Source organism: Lottia gigantea (genome assembly GCF_000327385.1).
Source record: "Lottia gigantea unplaced genomic scaffold LOTGIsca_103, whole genome shotgun sequence".
Lineage (NCBI taxonomy): Eukaryota > Metazoa > Mollusca > Gastropoda > Lottiidae > Lottia > Lottia gigantea.
This window is the reverse complement of record NW_008706824.1, coordinates 578,336-601,084: the sequence shown is the minus strand read 5'-3', so window position 1 is coordinate 601,084 and position 22,749 is coordinate 578,336. Positions and strand designations below refer to the sequence as shown.

General features: G+C 35.4%; 5 protein-coding genes across 5 annotated transcripts; 2 read left to right on the top strand and 3 right to left on the bottom strand.

Annotated features, from left to right (window-relative positions):
- Positions 1-2,792: 2,792 nt before the first annotated feature.
- Positions 2,793-3,182, bottom strand: LOTGIDRAFT_136122 (hypothetical protein; the record flags this gene model as incomplete). The annotated part of the gene is made up of 1 exon (XM_009046602.1): positions 2,793-3,182. A coding segment is annotated over one exon (390 nt), but the record flags the coding sequence as incomplete, so codon positions are not given.
- Positions 3,183-11,683: 8,501 nt separating this feature from the next.
- LOTGIDRAFT_84274 (hypothetical protein) lies at positions 11,684-12,407 on the top strand (the record flags this gene model as incomplete). Its single annotated transcript, XM_009046601.1, has 2 exons — positions 11,684-11,854; positions 12,276-12,407. Coding segments are annotated over 2 exons (303 nt in total), but the record flags the coding sequence as incomplete, so codon positions are not given.
- A 652-nt stretch (positions 12,408-13,059) lies between these two features.
- LOTGIDRAFT_170762 (hypothetical protein) lies at positions 13,060-14,818 on the bottom strand (the record flags this gene model as incomplete). Its single annotated transcript, XM_009046600.1, has 2 exons — positions 13,060-13,749; positions 14,810-14,818. 2 exons carry the CDS (start codon positions 14,816-14,818, stop codon positions 13,060-13,062), a joined length of 699 nt encoding a protein of 232 aa, XP_009044848.1.
- A 2,295-nt stretch (positions 14,819-17,113) lies between these two features.
- Positions 17,114-18,090, top strand: LOTGIDRAFT_170761 (hypothetical protein; the record flags this gene model as incomplete). The annotated part of the gene is made up of 2 exons (XM_009046599.1): positions 17,114-17,280; positions 17,952-18,090. 2 exons carry the CDS (start codon positions 17,114-17,116, stop codon positions 18,088-18,090), a joined length of 306 nt encoding a protein of 101 aa, XP_009044847.1.
- A 668-nt stretch (positions 18,091-18,758) lies between these two features.
- LOTGIDRAFT_136103 (hypothetical protein) lies at positions 18,759-20,762 on the bottom strand (the record flags this gene model as incomplete). The annotated part of the gene is made up of 5 exons (XM_009046598.1): positions 18,759-18,919; positions 20,046-20,105; positions 20,295-20,354; positions 20,418-20,471; positions 20,630-20,762. Coding segments are annotated over 5 exons (468 nt in total), but the record flags the coding sequence as incomplete, so codon positions are not given.
- Between the last annotated feature and the right edge of the window lie 1,987 nt (positions 20,763-22,749).

Here is a 22,749-nt window from a genome sequence, read left to right as displayed (position 1 = left end):
TTTGAGATGTCAACCGACAACAAGATATTTCAATTATTTACACGTGCAGTAGCTATAGGTATTTTGTTTAGGAAGGTTTATTCAGGCGGATAACTCCCGATGATGAATAATATATAATGTAAGCAGTATTCAGAGTTCGAGAAAAATTGATTTACCATTAATAACTAGCTCCTTTTCATATCAAATCTCTTACAGACTCTGGGCATTGTAGCCTACCTGAATACTAATGTTCCGCTGGAGAATTGGAATAATAGATTGTTTGTATCCTTTATCAGCAGCATTAATCAACTGGAATATTACCTCTAGTTTTCTTCACCCATCTGAACTAATGAAGACGGGCAGCGACAGCCAGGACAGCGGTGTAAGCCTTCTCTTTTCGTTTTCCAACTGTCGGGAAATCTTAAACGTGCACGACCTGTAGACACATGGAGCCTTAGTTTAATGTACCATCCGAAAGACTAGACGCTTTTTCTATGTTTGTCTCCCCGGCCTGCATCACTGACCGGAGGTTATCGGGATTAAATGGATATTAATTGGGTTAAACTGAGTTTAACGGCCCAGTTTTCAGTACCTTATGATGAAGACTGGGGCTTAACATCCTGCAATCCTTTCGGTAACATTTATTAAGAATAGAGAATATTATTACGTCCAACTTCTCTGCACCTTATTTGTAAATGAAATGGAATCGTACTTAACCATGTAAACGCTTATAAAAGCCATTAAACTTGATTTTAAGCTCCACTATAATAAGTGCTATCAAGAACAACTAATACGCCTCTACGACTGGGTTTGTCAACTCGATATTCCTTTCGGATAGTTAGGATAGATAATTGTTTTCTGTGGTATATTTATTAATACTCAATATATTACGACCACATCATGCTAGACGAGGCTTGATATACCACGATCACACCATGTTAGGTGAGACTCAATATATTACGATCACATTATGCTAGGTGAGACTCAATATATTATGATCACATCATGTTAGGTGAGACTCAATATATTACGATCACATCATGCTAGGTGAGACTCAATATATTACGATCACATCATGCTAGGTGAGACTCAATATATTACTACGATCACATCATGCTAGGTGAGACTCAATATATTACGATCACACCATGTTAGGTGATACTTAATATATTACGATTACATCATGCTAGATGAGACTCAATATATTACGATCACATCATGCTAGGCGAGACTCAATATATTACGATCACATCAAGTTAGGCGAGGCTCAATATATTACGATCACATCATGGTTGGTGAGACTCAATATATAACGATCACATCATGTTAGGCGAGACTCAATATATAACGATCACATCATGCTAGGTGAGACTCAATATATTACGATCACATCATGTTAGGTGAGGCTTGATATACCACGATCACATCATGTTAGGCGAGACTCAATATATAACGATCACATCATGGTTGGTGAGACTCAACATATTACGATCACATCATGCGGTGAGACTCAATATATAACGATCACATCATGCTTGGTGAGACTCAATATATAACGATCACATCATGCTAGGTGAGACTCAATATATTACGATTACAGCATGCTAGGTGGTAGGGGAGTCTGATAATTATATTTTGTGGGATATCAGAAAAAAGAATGCCTCTGTCTTCAATCACATGAAGAGTTGCGATGAACGACAAAAACACATACTTTGAATTCAGTAACATACGGATTGATGGACACGGGTGTCGTGGTAATAATACTCTCAAAATTTAATGAAGCAAAAGCAATTTAATAAGCAAATTATTGGACGGATGATAATGTAATTAATAGAAAAAAACAACAACAAAAACAATCACCAAACTCGCCAAAAGTCCACATTTTTGACATTGTCATTTGGAAAAGGACTGTAAGGGTAATAGTGAACTGAGTCTGAAACTTGCTTGGATGGAATTTGATAAAAATTCACGAAACTTTTGTTCGGAAAGGCATCGTATTGTTTCAATGGTTTAATCAAACTGAGATTCTGGAATTCTTCGTTTTTCGTTTTAAATTTATCATGTAACGACTGTGGACTATGGTTATATAACTTGGGGTAATTCAAAGAACGATAACTATCGTCTGCTTGGTTATTCAGGCGGGGTATTTTATGTGCGCATGTATTGGAATACCGGAAGTCGTTTGAGCGCCTCTTCCTGTATTTGGAGTTTGATTCTAAAACACTGTTATTCTTAGGCGACTTCGGTGAAACTGATGACTCTTGTACAGTCTCTAGATCTTTACCTTGCACTGTCTCGAGCTTCTTCCTTTTAAAAGCATTAGTAAAAGGCAGAGTTGGTTGGTGCCTCTCTCGTGTTAAACACTGGTGCCTGAAAAACTCCAGCTGGTATTTAAAATGTCGGTTACAGACAGTACACTTATATGGTCTATAAAACATTCTCTTAGAATTCCCGACTCTAGTTAACTGATGGTGTCTTTTGGGTATTGGTAAGTCTTGTGAAAACTGATCTTCGTCGGGGACTGATGGAATGACAGCTTTCTTTGAAATATCTGTATTGTGTTCCATTTTGTTTCCACAACCGACAAAATCAGGCACAAGTTCGCAAGTGTCTTCTTTGGGAGACTCGTTCCCAGAATTTGGTACCGAATGGTAAGTATGAGCTAGCCGTTTTGGTAAAAGCAGATGCCGATAAGTATTTTTGTTGCACATTTTTCTACGGAAAGAACCGCTTCTGGATTCTGCATGAAAGGTGTGGCAGCGATCTTCATCGGACGAATGGTCGAGCATGTGACTACCATCACCACAGCGAAGATGGACCTTTTGGTGACGCTCTAAATTGCTTTTATGACTCGTAGCATATCCACACTGACTGCAAGAAAAGTCTTTCTGTCCACTATGTACCGTCAGATGTCGATGAAGCAAGGCTTTTCGGCAAAAATTACGACCACAAATCTGGCAGCAGTAACCTCCTCTATGGAATAAACTAACGTGATCCCTTAATAACGCTTTACTTTTGAACAAAACACCACAACATTCCAACGATTTCGAACTCTCCTGGTGCATCGTAATTATATGTCTCTTCAAATTGTTCTTGCGGTCCGTTACGTATTTACATTGCGGGCAACGGAATGATTTACGTTCGTCTTTAAAATCCAATGAAACGTCAAGTGATAAAAATTCTGGTTTTCTGTTCACATCCATAGTTGTGTAATTCTCCATAAAAATAATTTGTTCATAGAGTACCTGTGAATTCTTAAGCGCAGCGACCACACAAAGGTCGATGATGATTATTATATCCCAAACTTGCGAAAGATGAACTTATATCGCGAACATAACAGCAATATATCTGCTCGGTAAAGATTGTCATTTATTTGCTTACCAATTATATGTAGTTACATGTATTTTTTATTGGAATCTATCCTTAAACAACCCTGAAGTCATTTCGGTTCATCGATTGATGTTTGCTCTGAATTGTTCCTTGCAGGTTCAGGTATCTTGAGACTCGGTTTCGCTTGAGTTAGTTAAAGCGACTGAATCAACGCCTTCGTTTAAGAGTCTTCAACTGTATTTTAAATATTTTTTTTTCACAAACTAGAAATAAATTCTGTACTGAATTGGACTCCTGAAATTTGGGATGTTAACAATGGCCGCACATGAAATCAAGGCGAGAGAGAGTGTACAGTAACAAAATCCAAAATCTGCTTTTCGCAAGGTTCCTCACAATAACAGCAGTCAGGTTCCAGGCAGTCAATTATCAAGAAATGCAAACAGCCAACAAATATTCACTGTTGTGGGACTCTCATCAGCTCCGACGTGTCGTGGCAGTTAAATCTTGTAGATCATCATCCAAAGGTCAACACAATCTTGTATTCCAGGAATTTGACTATCCACAGTTCTCCGATCAACCGAGGGTATTGATAATCCACAGCGCCAGTTAGTTTAACCAGGGTTCGATATAAATGAAATCCTATTATCTAACTGAGAATCAAACACTAATAGAGACCGAGATGGTTCCACACCCTGACTTTATCTTGAATTATTTACTCTCTTCACATGACTTAGTCAAAGTTATGATCAAAACAATCAGAAACCTGAGATCCTTAGTCAATATTCACATTCTACTTCTTTTGATTCTTCATTTGAAATCATTCCACCATGAATTCTGTAACTTCAGTGAGTTTCAGCTATCTTTCTGGAATTCTTTACGTCTGGAAATTTAAATTTGAAAAAAAAAGACAATAAGAATTTATGAATGACTAACGAAGTTCAAAGATTTCAAACTGATTTCATTTTCAAAAATATGTGACTAACTACAAAAGTGTCTGGTTGGATAGATGCAATCAGAAAAAGAATTCTTAGACAACAAAAATGACAAAATTTGGCACCCAAAATCCTGTGAAAAGAAATATTTTCAAGTTGGAAAAAGGATGCAAGTGAACTGAAAAACAAGGTGAAAAAATTTGGCATACAATGGCGTAGCCAAGTTTCTGTTAGCACTTCCTGTCCAATATACTTCACCGTCCAAAATATCAGCCCTCAAATATTCAAATTTATAACAAATATTCTTTATTGCCTATAAGTATTTTGTTTTTGCTTTACTTAAAATTAAGAACATTTCATAAGTAATTTAATGTTAAGATGAATTAATCTTTTGATATAAAATAAAAATAATTTAATCAAGTTTTATAATTATTACAATTAATATCCGAGTGAATTTAAAAACATAATACAAATTTTGAATAGAAGTTGTCATTACCTTCCAGGTTCTCTGAATAGTCGTGATGCCTTCGACCAGCTTCTTGAAGATATGAAAGTTTTCTCAGGCTGTTACCATAATTTATACAGAGTTTGTTTAATATTAAAAACTCTAGCAATTATTGCCATCATATTCTATTTTTCATGTAGTAATACACAGTCACGTGACCACATCAACCTGCCAATCATCGTTTTTGTGCAGCGCGCGGATTGAGATGAATGAATGAAATGAGTATATTTTTATTTCAATACAAGGGTTTTGTAGTAAGGGATGAGGACAACACGATAACAAATTTATGAATGAAAACTCAAGTGTGGGAATATTTTCACTGCATCAGTACGCACGCTTGTGACGTCACATACGAGCGCTGAATCCGTAGCGTTATGAAGAGATGGGTCACAGAGCGTGACGAAAATAATTCAATAAAAGCGAGAGATTGTGAAAAGAGATTCCTCTACATAATTAATAATGTTATAAGAAAAGTAAAATGGGGGTTATTAATTCAATAAATACGTCGGTATTCACTAATTATGGCATCTTTGGGTGTCAAAACATTGTGGTCACGTGGCGGTATGTTTGTCTCCAATGCACAAATGTTAAAATTGCTATGACATATCGCTTGAGTTTGAATATTTGATTTTCACTAGGATTGTGTACAGGGAAATGTGATAATGTAGGAATAAAAACAATAGTGTCACTATAGCGTCTTGTATGAATTTTTAAAGATTGGTCTGATATGAAACAGGTGAAGACGAGAGTATTGGTGGATATTTACAGTTACACCATTGTTCAATATGCAGCATCTATTGATATAATTACTCAAATTGACGGTTAAATAGGTATTAATTGATATATTAACTACATTACCTTTAAAAATCAGGTACCGCTATCATAACATTTCTAAAACTTTACAAAGATTTCTCACCTGATAGGAATAATTGGGTATTTTAATGACAACAAGCAATTTTTCAATGTGACACTACAATCAAAATAAGAGTTTAAATCGAACTTTTCTGTGTGTGATTTGGTTAATGAAGGACAGGCAACGCCATGCAGTGTACAATGAGAGAAATGTTTCGGGACAGCGGCATAAGCGATTGCAACTATCGATGATCTTTAAGTTCACAGCCTATAGTACACGAGTCCTCGTATTGTTGTCCAATACTTACGGCTTGGCGGTTTTTTCATCAGATAGAACATTCTTGCATTTATATATGTACTGAAATCCCACATATAAGAGTATTTTTTCAACTTAGGTATACAAATTTATTTCAGCCCCTAGAGATTTGGGGATTTTCATGTAAGAAACCTATACCGACAACCTTAACATTTCTATTTATGTCGAAATTCAGTTTCTATCCGGCATAGATGCATCTTTCTACCGTGCTGGATATAAAACTCCATTCATTTCATTTCTACCGTGCTGGATATAAAACTCCATTCATTTCATTTCTACCGTGCTGGATATAAAACTCCATTCATTTCATTAATACCGTGCTGGATATAAAACTCCATTCATTTCATTTCTACCGTGCTGGATATAAAACTCCATTCATTTCATTTCTACCGTGCTGGATATAAAACTCCATTCATTTCATTTCTACCGTGCTGGATATAAACTCCATTCATTTCATTTCTACCGTGCTGGATATAAAACTCCATTCATTTCATTTCTACCGTGCTGGATATAAAACTCCATTCATTTCATTAATACCGTGCTGGATATAAAACTCCATTCATTTCATTTCTACCGTGCTGGATATAAAACTCTATTCATTTCGTTTATACCGTGCTGGATATAAAACTCTATTCATTTCGTTTCTACCGTGCTGGATATAAAACTCCATTCATTTCATTTCTACCGTGCTGGATATAAAACTCTATTCATTTCGTTTCTACCGTGCTGGATATAAAACTCCATTCATTTCATTTCTACCGTGCTGGATATAAAACTCCATTCATTTCATTTCTACCGTGCTCGATATAAAACTCCATTCATTTCGTTTATACCGTGCTGGATATAAAACTCTATTCATTTCATTTCTACTGTGCTGGATATAAAACTCCATTCATTTCATTTCTACCGTGCTGGATATAAAACTCCATTCATTTCATTTCTACCGTGCTGGATCATTGTTTCAGCTTTTTGCTTTTTATAAAACAAGCTAATATCAAATTTTCCCTTATTTTGATTAAAGTAAATTGTGACGTATTCACTTTGAAATGGTTTTTATCATTTTATTTATTATAATTATATTTATTATTACCACTAGTGTGATATATTCTGGCCGTGGTTTAATTCTATATTATTTAAATTTATATTTCAAATGTATTTAGGTGCTATATGGCCCGTTTTGGTGCACATTTCATTTAAAGACATTGGTGATCCAGAACAATGTTTAATTCCGCATTGAACTTTTATTGTGAACCCAGGGAATCTATAACAGTTTAGGTAAGTAAAGGGAAGTAACTCATTTAAAAGTAAACAAACCTATAATATTTAAATGACATATAGAAGAAGAAAGAACATAGTAAGTAAATAAGAACATTATTAATGATATACTACTCTTTTTGTTTAATTTCTGCAACGTTTCACATACAGGAATCTTTATCACATAATAAAAATGAAAACATCAACCTGTCGTTATTTTTGTCGTATCCTTTACATTGATATTACTGAAATTAAATGACTTATCACTGATATTACTTACAGATAGGTTCCCTTATTATTATTTATGAAATTGAAAATGCTAATACTTATATGAATAGAAAGTAGAGGTGTTCTAATGACTTGGAAAAATACCAGTTTGTCTCCATAATTAATTCATAATTGCTAAATTGGAGGAGAATTACCAGCAGAATTCCAATGAGTGACTGATCAAGAAAGGTCAAAAAGTCTTATTTTGTTTATCCAGATTGTACTTATGTGAACATTTATGGTTGGTTAAAACTCTTAATTATATGCAATAAGATCACAATATGATTAAGAATACATGATAATTCATTAAAAACACCAATTAATCAAATAGTTTGCTTAATTTAACAATAAAAAATAAGGAAATCCATCTTTAAAATAACTTCCAACATGTACGGTTTCTCATTTTCAGTTCAGTAGTACGGGACAATTACTTGACGCACTGTTACTGCGGACTGTTTATATTTCATATTATCCCCATTAACGATTGAAATATAATGAGAATTATTAGAATTAGATGTTCCGGGAGCTAGCGTATACATTATATGCGTCGACTTATATGTGTCGACTTCATTTCAGACTCGTAGCTGAAAAAATTAATTGCCCCCCATGAAAAAATTCTGACATCCGTGCAATACTATTACTGCAACTTAACATCTATATATGTTGCATGCCCCTGGGAACAATCAAGTCTGACTTTTCAAAAAAGCATTGAAGTTTAAATTCAGTTTATTGCACGTTGATTTAAATATCTCCATTGGTCAAAGAAATCGTTCAGATCACAATAAGGCTTTTAGCTGTAAATAGTTGAGGCTTGATGTACGATGGACACAGGAATCACTTATTTTTTCCATTATATCGCTAACCCCGCATCGTACACCGTATCTCATCTATTCGCAGAATGATAAGATAGAAAACTCATTCCCATTACAAAAACCCTAGGCGATAGGCGTCTTCTTAAGGTAAAAAAAGTTTTATTTCTCTTTCAAAAATAATTTCTCTATGCTCTGCTCCGCTATGTCAGAATGAACCATTAAGATAAGACGCAAAACTTTCCTCTATTTTGTCTCAGAAATACCTGATTTTAACGATGACTTGTGGTGTCCTGATGGAAAGAAAGAGATACAGGAGGTGTATTGATCTTAACGATATTCACACCATTATTAAACTAATGTTTACTTGTATTGACTGATGCTCTTTTCACACATTGTTGTCAATGTAAATGATGTATTTATTTAGATCTTTCTACCTTAACCATTCAATTACATCAAATTTTCCTTTACCTGTTAACCTCGAACCCTTGTATACATAGGCATGGGTATAGGGGACGGGGCATCGTCTCTTAAACATGTTCGAAATTATTACATATTTCTATCGTATTTCACTTTTTTAAAGAATTTTAGGTTGAAACATTGCAGTTAAGTAATCGATGTGGGGACAATGCTCCAGATAATCACATCAACACAGAAGCTATTATCATTGAACACATTTTTCACTCTAAAACAGGGCGATTGTGACGCTATGCCGAAATAATTGCCTTTATTCCAGTCTCTGAAAGCTATCTTGAAAGTTGTCGGTTATTCCAGTCTTCAACTGCCAAAATATCTATCAGAGGCCGACATAGAAGTAGATGTTTTGGACTATGCCCAGGGAGGCCGGGGTATTGTGACGTTAAAGAACTGGAGTGTTAGTCTTTTAAGGGTTAAGTTTTGTTGTTTTATGCAACTCCTACTATGCCTTTGATTGGCTAGAGATCAACCCTTCCACACAGAGACAATAAAGTCATGCTGTATCATGCGACAACTGAAAACTGATTAAACCCCTACCCACAAACTTTCAGTACAATGACGCCCCTGACTGTCAAGTGAAATAAAAGCCATTGTAACCGAGATAGACCAAACATGACATTTTGAAAGTGTTGATTTGGTGTTGATAACAGTGAAATTGAAACCAATTAAAACTGAAACGAAGTGAAAGTCTGCGACAAAGTTGGTACTTTTCTCAAATTGTGTTTACTCATTTCCATGGTAACAGGAAATTAACAAGATGGTGGTTACACATGATCTGGTGAGATCGTGCCAATATCACGTAAACGCTTGTATCTTACAAAATATTAATTGGTATTCTAAAATAATTAAATTCATCGCTCAAACTCTAATTGGTTAATAACAAATCGTCTGAATGGAGTTTTACGTCCTGTTCTTCATCACTATGATGTCTATAGCAGGGGATTTCAACGTTTTCCTTTCTAATACATGTACCTTTCAGGTTCCTTGATCGATTGCACTACCCGTCCAAAAATCTTATTATTTGGTGATATTCTCTTAGGTTTTCCTTGCAACCTTTTTCATGTAAGAGAATACAACTAGACTGAATTGAATGATCTAAATGGTAATTGTCCTAAATTTTCTGCTAGACTACGAAGCGCCTTATTATACCCTGTTTACAACAAAGAAATAGTCTGCGAATTACAGTTGAATTTTGTGTAATGATGCTTTCAGTTCTATCAAGGGAGATAACTACCATTCAGCATATTTGATCTACTACCTGTTTAGAACAGGAACAAGATGACAGCCCCCACAAGTTTTGTGAGTTTATATTAACTCATGTTAAATTTATCGATTCCCCGAGCAACGGGTTATAATCAGAACTTATGTGGAGCTACAATCAAAATTGAATTCTTCAACCAACTATCCCACACGAAACTATGCATGGTGCACATGGAAATAACACCCACGGAACGTAGTTCGCAACCAATACAAATCACAGTCTACCACCTTCCCTTTGGTTTCAGGTCTGGTCTACCACGGTTCCCTTGTTTTGGATTTTAGTCTACCACTGACCCTTTATTTTGGGTTTTTTAGTCTACCACTGCCCCTTTGTTTTAGTTCTAGTCTACCACTGTCCCTTTGTTTTGAGTTTTAGTCTACCGCTGCCCCTTTGTTTTGAGTTTTAGTCTACCACTGTCCATTTGTTTACAGTTTTAGTTTACGACTGCCCTTTTGTTTTGAGTTTTAATTTACCACTGTCCATTTGTTTTCAGTTCTAGTTTACCACTGTCCCTTTGTTTTCAGTTCTACTTTACCACTGTCCATTTGTTTTCAGTTCTAGTTTACCACTGTCCCTTTGTTTTGAGTTTTAATTTACCACTGTCCATTTGTTTTCAGTTCTAGTTTACCACTGTCCCTTTGTTTTCAGTTCTACTTTACCACTGTCCATTTGTTTTCAGTTCTAGTTTACCACTGTCCCTTTGTTTTCAGTTTAATTTACCACTGTCCCTTTGTTTTGAGTTTTAGTTTACCACTGTCCCTTTTTTGAGTTTTAGTTTACCACTGTCCCTTTGTTTTCAGTTCTAGTTTACCACTGTCCCTTTGTTTTCAGTTTTTGTTTGCCACTGTCCCTTTGTTTTCAGTTCCTGAATATAGTTTAATAGAACCATAACTTTCCATTTGTTTAGACCGAGTCCATAATGGTGTCCATCTTGACTCCTAACTCCGTGAGTCATGTCGTAGGTGTTAAACTGGGGAATATTTACACTATCTAAATATTTACCGGTTTCTTTCATGAAACGCAACACGTCAACTTTTCTCTGTGGGTAACGATTGGCTTTAAGAAAACCGTAATTACTCGGGGTGGCCCACAATAACTTTGTCCTCGAGTGTTGAAATGACGAGTGAAGTTTTTTCAAGGGTTTCAGATATGATTCAATAACCGCTGTAGAGTTATAATTGTCGTGAACACCAAGTCCTAACACCACCAATGATTTGGGATATTTTGAAACTTGTTTAAGAAGCTGCGCAGTCAAATCCAGATTCCGCACACGCTTATATTCCTTCATGATGAGCTTCACCCTTCCACCGCACACTGTAATATCTCTTGCGATATAATGTCGACATGACTTGTCTGTTAATATCTCCATATTTGAACATTCTTTTCGGATTTCTGAAATGGATAATAACAAAATAATAAAAAAAACATTTGCAATGTCCACTTTTCCCAAAATGGATAATAACAAAATAATAAAAAAAACATTTCCAATGTCCACTTTTCCCATAAATGTTTTAGTATGATTGAAGATCGTTAATCACCCATAAATACAATTTAGCCGTCGTCTTAATTGAATAGTTTCCAATAGAAACCAGTCCATGTTTAGTGGTCATGCGAAATGAATCCAACTTGTATTATTATAGGGTTCAATCATACCCAAGCTCCTATACCAAACTTGATAGGGTAACATACCCCCATTTCTTGATAAATAATAATAACCTGTCAGACAACGTAACATACCCCCATTTCTTGATAAATAATAATAGCTTGTCAGACAACGTAACATACCCCAACTCATTGTTTAATAATAATAGCTTGTCAGACAACGTAACATACCCCAACTCATTGTTTAATAATAATAGCTTGCCAGACAACGTAACATACCCCAACTCATTGTTTAATAATAATAGCTTGCCAGACAAGATAACATATTGATAAATGATAATAGCTAGCCAGGCAAGGTAACATACCCCAACTCATTGATAAATAATAATAGCTAGCCAGGTAAGGTAACATACCCCAACTCCTTGATAAATAATAATACCTAACCAGGTAAGGTAACATACCCCAACTCCTTGATAAATAATAATACCTAGCCAGGTAAGGTAACATACCCCAACTCCTTGATAAATAATAATAGCTAGCCAGGTAAGGTAACATACCCCAACTCCTTGATAAATAATAATAGCTAGCCAGACAACGTAACATATCCCCACTCATTGATAAATAATAATAGCTTGTCGGCAAGGTAACATACCCCAACTCATTGATAAATAATAATAGCTAGCCAGGCAAGGTAACATACCCCCACTCCTTGATAAATAATAATAGCTTGTCAGACAAGGTAACATACCCCCGCTCCTTGATAAATAATAATAGCTTGCCAGGCAAGGTAACATATCCCCACTCCTTGATAAATAATAATAGCTAGCCAGACAAGGTAACATACTCCCACTCCTTGATAAATAATAATAGCTAGCCAGGCAACGTAACATACCCCCACTCCTTGATAAATAATAATAGCTAGCCAGGCAAGGTAACATACCCCCACTCATTGATAATAATAATAGCTAGCCAGGCAAGGTAACATACCCCAACTCATTGATAAATAATAATAGCTAGCCAGGCAAGGTAACATACCCCCACTCCTTGATAAATAATAATAGCTAGCCAGGCAAGGTAACATACCCCAACTCCTTGATAAATAATAATAGCTTGTCAGACAAGGTAACATACCCCAACTCATTGTTTAATAATAATAGCTAGCCAGGCAAGGTAACATACCCCAACTCATTGATAAATAATAATAGCTAGCCAGGCAAGGTAACATACCCCAACTCCTTGATAAATAATAATAGCTAGCCAGGCAAGGTAACATACCCCAACTCCTTGATAAATATTAATAGCTTGCCAGGCAAGGTAACATATCCCCAACTCCTTGATAAATAATAATATCTAGCCTTGATAAATAATAATAGCTAGCTAGGCAAGGTAACATACCCCCACTCCTTGATAAATAATAAAAATAATGTTACCTTTTGGGGTATTTGGTTTCAATGCTCCGTCTATATAGTTATTCTTTAACAATAACAACAGAGCGATATAGACACCACCATAGAATCTCCCATAAAAACCATCACATGGTCTGATAACAACTCACAGGCATCGTTTTGATTGTACACTTTCACTGTACATCTTCTGTCAAAGGGAATCCAATCTGCATATTCAGCAATAATTCTCGTCCGTAGATCCAAACAATTGTCACAGATACACTCATCTGATGTCATAGAAACACATTTATTATTATAACAGCACGGGGTAGCTCCATGTTTATCACAGACCGCTCGGATCCACTTATTATAGGGTAGTGGATATGTAACGTTACCACATTTTAGATCTGTTCTCTGGAAGTTCGGTGGTACAGCCTCATATCGTGCTAATACATTCAAAAAATGATCGATCTCTTTACGCTGGTCTGGTGTCATTGAATTCTGTTTCCAATATCCCTGTACCATGTTGGTCAGAACATTAGGACAAGATGGAAGCACAGCTGGGGGAACTGCAGGACTTTTTTGCAGAATTTCAATAGTTTTGGGTTTACTTAACTTGGGAAGCAAATCATGTTCTTTAAGTTGTCGTAGTTTCTGATTTACAAGTGATTCTGTTGATTTGGATGGCTGCGGAACTTCGACCAGTTTGAAGTAGACCAGAAATAATATTAAACATGGGATGATCAGGAGTACTTTTTGAGGCGAAAGGATGGTCCGTATCTGGAAAACAAAAAAAATAATAACAAACTGGAATTTTGAAATCGATTTGACTCTATTTGGTTCAATACCATGCAGTGTACAATGCGGGACATTCAATGTAGAGGACAGAGAATTTAATTCAATTGGTAACCGGTTCTTAAAGAGAGCCAATCTACTTTAGATCAAGATAATAATAAAACACTAAGATATATAGATATACTATACTTCTGCATTTATTACATACTAAGTTTCGGAACACATACAGGTAACGTAAAATGATTAACAACATAAACAATACAATTTATAAGGTGATCTTCCCTATGGCTTCTAAGATCTTATAAATTATATTGTTTTTTGTTGTTAATCATTTTACTTGATAACGTTATAATGGAATAATGTCTTGATGGACTCGTTTATGGTTCCACTTTGTAAAGATACTAAAATTTATGCGAAATGTGGTTTTGAACACGTTGAAAATTCTCTCAAAAACTAGCGAACCACAAGTGGATCGGAGCATCTCAAAAAGGTGACGCAACGTTTCATCAGTTTACAACAATCTCTTCCCCTCAATGTGGCTTTAGTATTTATCTAGCACAGTGGTTTTCAACCTGTTTTTTTATGTGTCCCCAAATCGAATCAACATGAATATGATGTCCCCAAATATAGAAAGCGTATCTACGATTGGATATCGGGCACGTTCTCGCATAGTTTGATAGTAATAATTCTCTATAAGCCTACTTCTAGACAATGTTAATTTAGGCTGTGTATAGTGTAGTCATCATATGAGATGTTGTATAATTAATATATTGTAGTTGGAAGTTTTTTTTTCATAGCCAAAGAAAAGTGAAAATTATCCCGACCTTGGGTCATGTCCCTGTGGTTGAAAACCTACGATCTAGTCCGACAAATGTGACCCTACCCAGTTCGTCCGACGTGATATTCGGATGTAATATACCATTCGAATTCTAGGAATTAACATGCAAAAGTCAAAATAAATAAAACAATTTGTTATCCCATGTTACATTCGATAAGAATCAAAAAACTTTTTCAATGAAAAAAGAAAAGAAAAAACAGCGCTTACCTTCCACATGCTACCTGGTCAAACAACTACTTGTCCAATGCACGCTTGGATAGTTAGTTGGTTTGTAGATGACAAGTCCTCGTCCATTGTTAATGGTAATCCAGCTTATATGGTTACAGTTCGCGGACATGTAAACAAAAAGTCGACACGCACTACTGAGCGATAAGTGTTAGGGTACTTGAAAATAAAAATTTACTATTCAACAGACATATTCAGAAATATACAAAAAGTTGGTTTGATTCTAACAAATAGGAACCTAAACAAATCATAAACTTAAAAGTCATTCTCTTTCAAGTACTTTGTTCATATGAAAATAATTTTGTATTGTTTTGTAAGATTCAAACAAGTATAACATCTATCAGAGACTAGGTAAGAGACAGTTAGTTTCAGACTATTATAATATCTATCAGAGACTAGGTAAGAGTCAGTTAGTTTCAGACTAGTATAATATCTATCAGAGACTAGGTAAGAGTCAGTAAGTTTCAGACTAGTATAATATCTATCAGAGACTAGGTAAGAGTCAGCTAGTTTCAGACTAGTATAATATCTATCAGAAACTAGGTAATAGTCAGCTAGTTTATTTAATTAACGGGCCTGCTAATCTTGCATTGTTTTGTAAGATTCAAACAAGCATAATATCTATCAGAGACTAGGTAAGAGTCAGTAAGTTTCAGACTAGTATAATATCTATCAGAGACTAGGTAAGAGTCAGTAAGTTTCAGTCTAGTATAATAACTATCAGAGACTAGGTAAGAGTCAGCTAGTTTCAGACTATTATAATATCTATCAGAGACTAGGTAAGAGACAGCTAGTTTCAGACTAGTATAATATCTATCAGAGACTGGGTAATAGTCAGTTAGTTTCAGACTATTATAATATCTATCAGAGACTAGGTAAGAGTCAGTAAGTTTCAGACTAGTATAATATCTATCAGAGACTAGGTAAGAGTCAGTAAGTTTGAGACTAGTATAATAACTATCAGAGACTAGGTAAGTTTCAGCTAGTTTCAGACTAGTATAATATCTATCAGATACTAGGTAAGAGTCAGTAAGTTTGAGACTAGTATAACATCTATCAGAGACTAGGTAAGAGTCAGTAAGTTTGAGACTAGTATAATAACTATCAGAGACTAGGTAGGAGTCAGCTAGTTTCAGACTAGTATAATAACTATCAGAGACTAGGTAGGAGTCAGCTAGTTTTGGACTAGTATAATAACTATCAGAGACTAGGTAGGAGTCAGCTAGTTTCAGACTAGTATAATATTTATCAGAGACTAGGTAGGAGACAGTAAGTTAAAGACTAGTATAATAACTATCAGAGGCGAGGTAAGATACAGCTAGTTTCAGACTAGTATAATATCTATCAGAGACTAGGTAAGAGACAGCTAGTTTCAGACTAGTATAATATCTATCTGAGACTAGGTATAAGAGTCAGTAAGTTTCAGACTAGTATAATATCTATCAGAGACTAGGTAGGAGTCAGCTAGTTTCAGACTAGTATAATATCTATCAGAGACTAGGTAAGAGACAGCTAGTTTCAGACTAGTATAATATTTATCAGAGACTAGGTAAGTGTCAGTAAGTTCCAGACTATTATAATATCTATCAGAGGCGAGGTAAGAGTCAGCTAGTTTCAGACTAGTATAATATCTATCAGAGACTAGGTAAGAGACAGCTAGTTTCAGACTAGTATAATAACTATCAGAGGCGAGGTAAGAGTCAGCTAGTTTCAGACTAGTATAATATCTATCAGAGACTAGGTAAGAGACAGCTAGTTTCAGACTAGTATAATATTTATCAGAGACTAGGTAGGTGTCAGTAAGTTCCAGACTATTATAATATCTATCAGAGGCGAGGTAAGAGTCAGCTAGTTTCAGACTAGTATAATATCTATCAGAGACTAGGTAAGAGTCAGTTAGTTTCAGACTAGTATAATATCTATCAGAGACTAGGTAATAGTCAGCTAGTTTATTTAATTAACGGGCCTGCTAATCTTTTGTCCTAACTTATGTCAGTAACAACAATTGAATAGTTAATTTCAACCACGCTAATCTCTTACCAATTACACTAATCTTAATCTTGTTTCAGTGCCTTCTGTTGAATGGTAATTAATAAGCCTAATAACTGATTTCAAGCTTGGGGTTTGTCGATTTGTTGATTGCAGTTGGATTAGTTTCTTAATTAGTTGTCAGACTATAACAATAAAGACTGTATTACTACCTGCACTGTCATTTACCAACTAACTAGCCCCCAAAAGCCAGCCAGTCGTGTGTGTATTGTACAAGTCGTTGTCATAAAAATTACTATGACGAAGGTAGAACTCCGTTATTTCATATCATTATTAGTAGCAGTGGAAAAAAGTGTAAAAACCCCAGTCACTCAGATGAGTGTATCTGTGACAATTGTTTGGATCTACGGACAAGAATTATTGCTGAATATGCAGATTGGATTCCCTTTGACAGAAGATGTACGGTAAAAGTGTACAATCAAAACGAAGCCTGTGAGTTGTTGTCAGACCATGTGATGGTTTTTATGGGAGATTCTATGGTGCGACACATCTTTATCGCTCTGTTGTTATTACTACAGAATAACTATATAGATGGAGCGTTGGACCTACACATTCCAAAAGGTAAACCATTAAACCAAACAATTTATTAAGGGATGGGGTTAGAGCGTTGGGTTTTAAATGACATCATTTGCTTGGCTACGTCGAGCAAATGGCGGCTTTGGGTTCCTATCTCGATCGATGTGTGATAAGATAGTACGATAACCTTGAATAAGTCATCTTCAATCATAATTCCAGTCGACCCAGCTGTAAATGGGTACGGATAATCCAGGAAAGGTCAATGGCAAGAGTTTTGGCCAAGGACCAGCTGGCAGAAAGGATTCTTAACTGTGAAGCTAAGTTGTTAGACTTGTAAAATATAGTTGTTTCTTTCTGTCCATTCGAAACCACCCAATCAAGAGCAACATGTGTATTTGAATAAATACAGCTACCATTGTCTCGACAACTCTGGACCGGGTTTGGAAATCGGGGTACAAGAATGACAATCGACTCACTGACTTCCGACCCTTGATGACAGACACTAGGTGGGTCGTGGCTTGCAAATTGTTTTATTCATTTTTGTATTTTTCTATTTCAGAAAAGCGGAAAAAGCGTTCAAATATGGCGATATTAATAGACAGGTCATGTCGCCATTACATCATAAGAGATATCACAGTGTGCGGTGGAAGGGTGAAGCTCATTATGAGGGTATACAAGAATGTGCGGAATCTGAATGAGACCGCACAGCTTCTTAAATAAGTTTCAAAATCTTCCAAATCATTGGTATTTTTTGGAGTTGGTGTTCACGACAATTATAACTCTACAGCGGTTATTGAATCATATCTGAAACCCTTGAAAAAACTTCACTCGTCATTTCAACACTCGAGGACAAAGTTATTGTGGGCCACCCCGAGTAATTACGGTTTTCTTAAAGCCAATCATTACCCACAAAGAAAAGTTGACGTGTTGCGTTTCATGAAAGAAACCGGTAAATATTTAGATAGTGTAAATATTCCCCAGTTTAACACCTACGACATGACTCACGGAGTTAGGAGTCAAGATGGACACCATTATGGACTCGGTCTAAACAAATGGAAAGTTATGGTTCTATTAAACTATATTCAGGAACTGAAAACAAAGGGACAGTGGTAAACTAAAACTGAAAACAAAGGGACAGTGCTAAATTAAACTGAAAACAAAGGGACAGTAGTAATCTAGAAATGTAAACAAAGGGACAGTGGTAAACTAAAACTGTAAACAAAGGGACAGTGGTAAACTAGAACTGTAAACAAAGGGACAGTGGTAACCTGAAACTGAAAACAAAGGGACAGTGGGGGTAAACTAAAACTGAAAACAAAGGGACAGTGGGGCAAACTAAAACTGAAAACAAAGGAACAATGGTAAACTAGAAATGTAAACAAAGGGACAATGGTAAACTAGAAATGTAAACAAAGGGACAGTGGGGTAAACTAAAACTGAAAACAAAGGGACAATGGTAAATTAAACTGAAAACAAAATGACGGTGGTAAACTAAAACTGAAAACAAAGGACAGTGGTAAACTAAAACTGAAGACGAAAGGACAGTGGTAAACTAAAACGGAAAACAAAAGGACAGTGGGGTAAACTAGAACTGAAAACAAAAGGACAGTGGGGTATACTAGAACTGAAAACAAAAGGACAATGGTAAACTAAAACTGAAAACAAAGGGACAGTAGGGTAAGCTAAAACTGAAAACAAAAGGACAGCGGGGTAAACAAGAACTGAAAACAAAAGGACAGTGGTAAACTAGAACTGAAAACAAAGGGACAGTAGTAAATTAAACTGAAAACAAAAGGACAGTGGGGTAAACTAGAACTGAAAATAAAAGGATAGTGGTAAACTAAAACTGAAAACAAAGGGACAGTGGGGTAAACTAGAACTGAAAACAAAGGAACAGTGGTAAACTAGAACTGAAAACAAAGGGTCCGCGGTAAATTAAACTGAAAACAAAAGGATAGTGGCAAACTAAAACTGAAAACAAAGGGACAGTGGGGTAAACTAGAACTGAAAACAAAGGGACAGTGGTAAACTAGAAATGTAAACAAAGGGACGGTGGTAAACTAAAACTGAAAACAAAAGGACAGTGGTAAACTAAACTGAAAACAAAGGGACAGTGGTAAACTAGAAATGTAAACAAAGGGACGGTGGTAAACTAAACTGAAAACAAAGGGACAATGGGGTATACTAGAACTGAAAACAAAGGGACAGTGGTAAACTAGAACGGAAAACAAAGGGACAGTGGTAAACTAAACTGAAAACAAAGGGACAGTGGTAAACTAGAAGTGTAAACAAAGGGACGGTGGTAAACTAAAACTGAAAACAAAAGGACAGTGGTAAACTAAACTGAAAACAAAGGGTCAGTGGGGTATACTAGAACTGAAAAAAAGGATAGTGGTAAACTAAAACTGAAAACAAAGGGACAGTGGGGTAAACTAGAACTGAAAAAAAGGATAGTGGTAAACTAAAACTGAAAACAAATGGACAGTGGTAAACTAGAACTGAAAAAAAGGATAGTGGTAAACTAAAACTGAAAACAAAGGGACAGTGGGGTAAACTAAACTGAAAACAAAGGGACAGTGGGGTAAACTAGAACTGAAAAAAAGGATAGTGGTAAACTAAAACTGAAAACAAAGGGACAGTGGTAAACTAGAACTGTAAACAAAGGGACAGTGGTAAATTAAACTGAAAACAAAAGGATAGTGGTAAACTAGAACTGAAAACAAAGGGACAGTGGTAAACTAAAACTGAAAACAAAGGGACAGTGGGGTAAACTAGAACAGAAAACAAAGGGACAGTGGTAAACTAGAACAGTAAACAAAGGGACAATGGTAAACTTAAACTGAAAACAAACGGACAGTGGTAAACTAGAACTGTAAACAAAGGGACAGTGGTAAACTAGAACTGTAAACAAAGGGACAGTGGTAAATTAAACTGAAAACAAAAGGATAGTGGTAAACTAGAACTGAAAACAAAGGGACAGTGGTAAACTAAAACGGAAAACAAAGGGACAGTGGTAAACTAGAACTGAAAACAAAGGGTCCGTGGTAAATTAAACTGAAAACAAAAGGATAGTGGCAAACTAAAATTGAAAACAAAGGGACAGTGGGGTAAACCAGAACTGAAAACAAAGGATAGTGGTAAACTAAAACTGAAAACAAAGGGACAGTGGAGTATACTAGAACTGGAAACAAAGGGACAGTGGTAAATTAAACTGAAAACAAAGGGACAGTGGTAGACTAAAACGGAAAACAAAAGGACAGTGGTAAACTATAACGAAAACAAAGGGACAGTGGTAAATTAAACTAAAACTGAAAACAAAGGGACAGTGGGGTAAACTAGAACTGAAAACAAAAGGACAGTGGTAAACTAAAACTGAAAACAAATGGACAGTGGTAAACAAAAACGGAAAACAAAGGTACAGTGGTAAACAAAGAGACAGTGGTAAACTAGAACTGTAAACAAAGGGACAGTGGTAAACTAAAACTGTAAACAAAGGGACAGTGGTAAACTAGAACAGTAAACAAAGGGACAATGGTAAACTTAAACTGAAAACAAAGGGACAGTGGTAAACTAGAACTGTTAACAAAGGGACAGTGGTAAACTAGAACTGTAAACAAAGGGACAGTGGTAAATTAAACTGAAAACAAAGGGACAGTGGTAAACTATAAATGTAAACAAAGGGACGGTGGGCCAAACTAAAACTGAAAACAAAGGGACAGTGGTAAACTAGAACTGTAAACAAAGGGACAGTGGTAAACTAGAACTGTAAACTAAAGGATAGTGGTAAACTAAAACTGTAAACAAAGGGACAGTGGGGTAAACTAGAACTGTAAACAAATGGACAGTGGTAAACTAGAAATGTAAACAAACTCTACTCTTTTGCACCTAATTGGGCTAAGACGAACAACAAAATACAGTGAGCCATGAGAGTAATCGCCAGGACAGTGGCATTGGCCTACTCTTGTTTGATTTACAACTGTCGAGGGATCTTTAACTCTCACAGTCTGTACCACATGGGGCGTTGGTTTATTTTCCAATCTGAACAGGGGGAAACTGGGTACTTAAACTCTATTTAATAAAAATATAGAAATATAATTTGGAATGATAAATCAGTTTATTCTATCAGAGTAGATATTGTATAATTTAAGTACAGAATTGATATAAATTAAGACAAATACAGACCATTGTCACTCCAGAAATTAGACTTATTGTGATCAAACTCTCCATGTATATCAACATTTTAATGAAGAGTTTTAAATGAAATGGAAAATCAGCTTCAAAATAGTACTGAAGATTTTAGAATGGTAAAAAATACTAAATTTTGCAAGAATATAACCAGAAATTTCAACCTAAAAGTTTTGACTGGAAATTTCTTTCAGTTTTACATCAAATGATATTTTCTATTAACATAAAAAAATATTATTTCAATTCAATTTACTGTTGAATGTACTAAAACAGAACGGTATATATTTTTACCCCAGACCAACATCTCTCTCACCACCCTCTCCCAGGCCAATTTTCTAAGATATATTTGTTAGATCAAACTCTATTTTCATACTTAGCAAGATTTTACTCGAATTTGAAACAGCTAATAGTCATGCATAAATGATTGTTTCAAGGAAAAATATATCAATCTATTCCTTAGGACATAATGTTACTGGTATTATTACCTTAATCTACAAATTTTACCTTTTATAGAAGGGGTATTATGAATTTGAGTATAAACTAAGCTAAGCATGAGAAATGTTTTATGGCCCAGGGGCTGAGCAAGGTTAAGAGAGAGGTGTTTGTTAAGTTAGAAGCCCTCAACTTCTAGATAAGTTCACAGATACAAAGAAATAAACATTAAATGCCATTTCTTATAAAACATTTCAATAATTTTATTTGAGCTTTAGATAAAACATTTGATGAGAAAAAAAACACAAAGAGACACATAGAAACACATATTGTAAGAGATTGTAAAGACGCTTCCTAAAATTTTTAAAAAGTTTTTGCAATTCCTGTAAAATTAGGTGTTTTATGAGAACACTTTTATAAAGGTTCTTATATATCAATAAAAGTTTTTGAGACAGGGATGTCATAAAATGCTTAGTTGAATGGAAATAACAAGAATCACAGACGTCTGATTGAAAATTGGAATGGTGCAAATTGATGCTATCAGTGTCTCAGATTCACATTAAAAGTTAACAGACAGAAAATGAGTATATTTCTCACATCTTAAAACTCTTTATATCTTTTTGTGTCACATTGAGACAAACCAAAATTTACAAACCTTGAGACCAATTCTAGTTAGGCAAATATATTCAGGGCAAGCAGAGTCAGGGACTAATCTTGACTATATATACAAACAAGAGTGA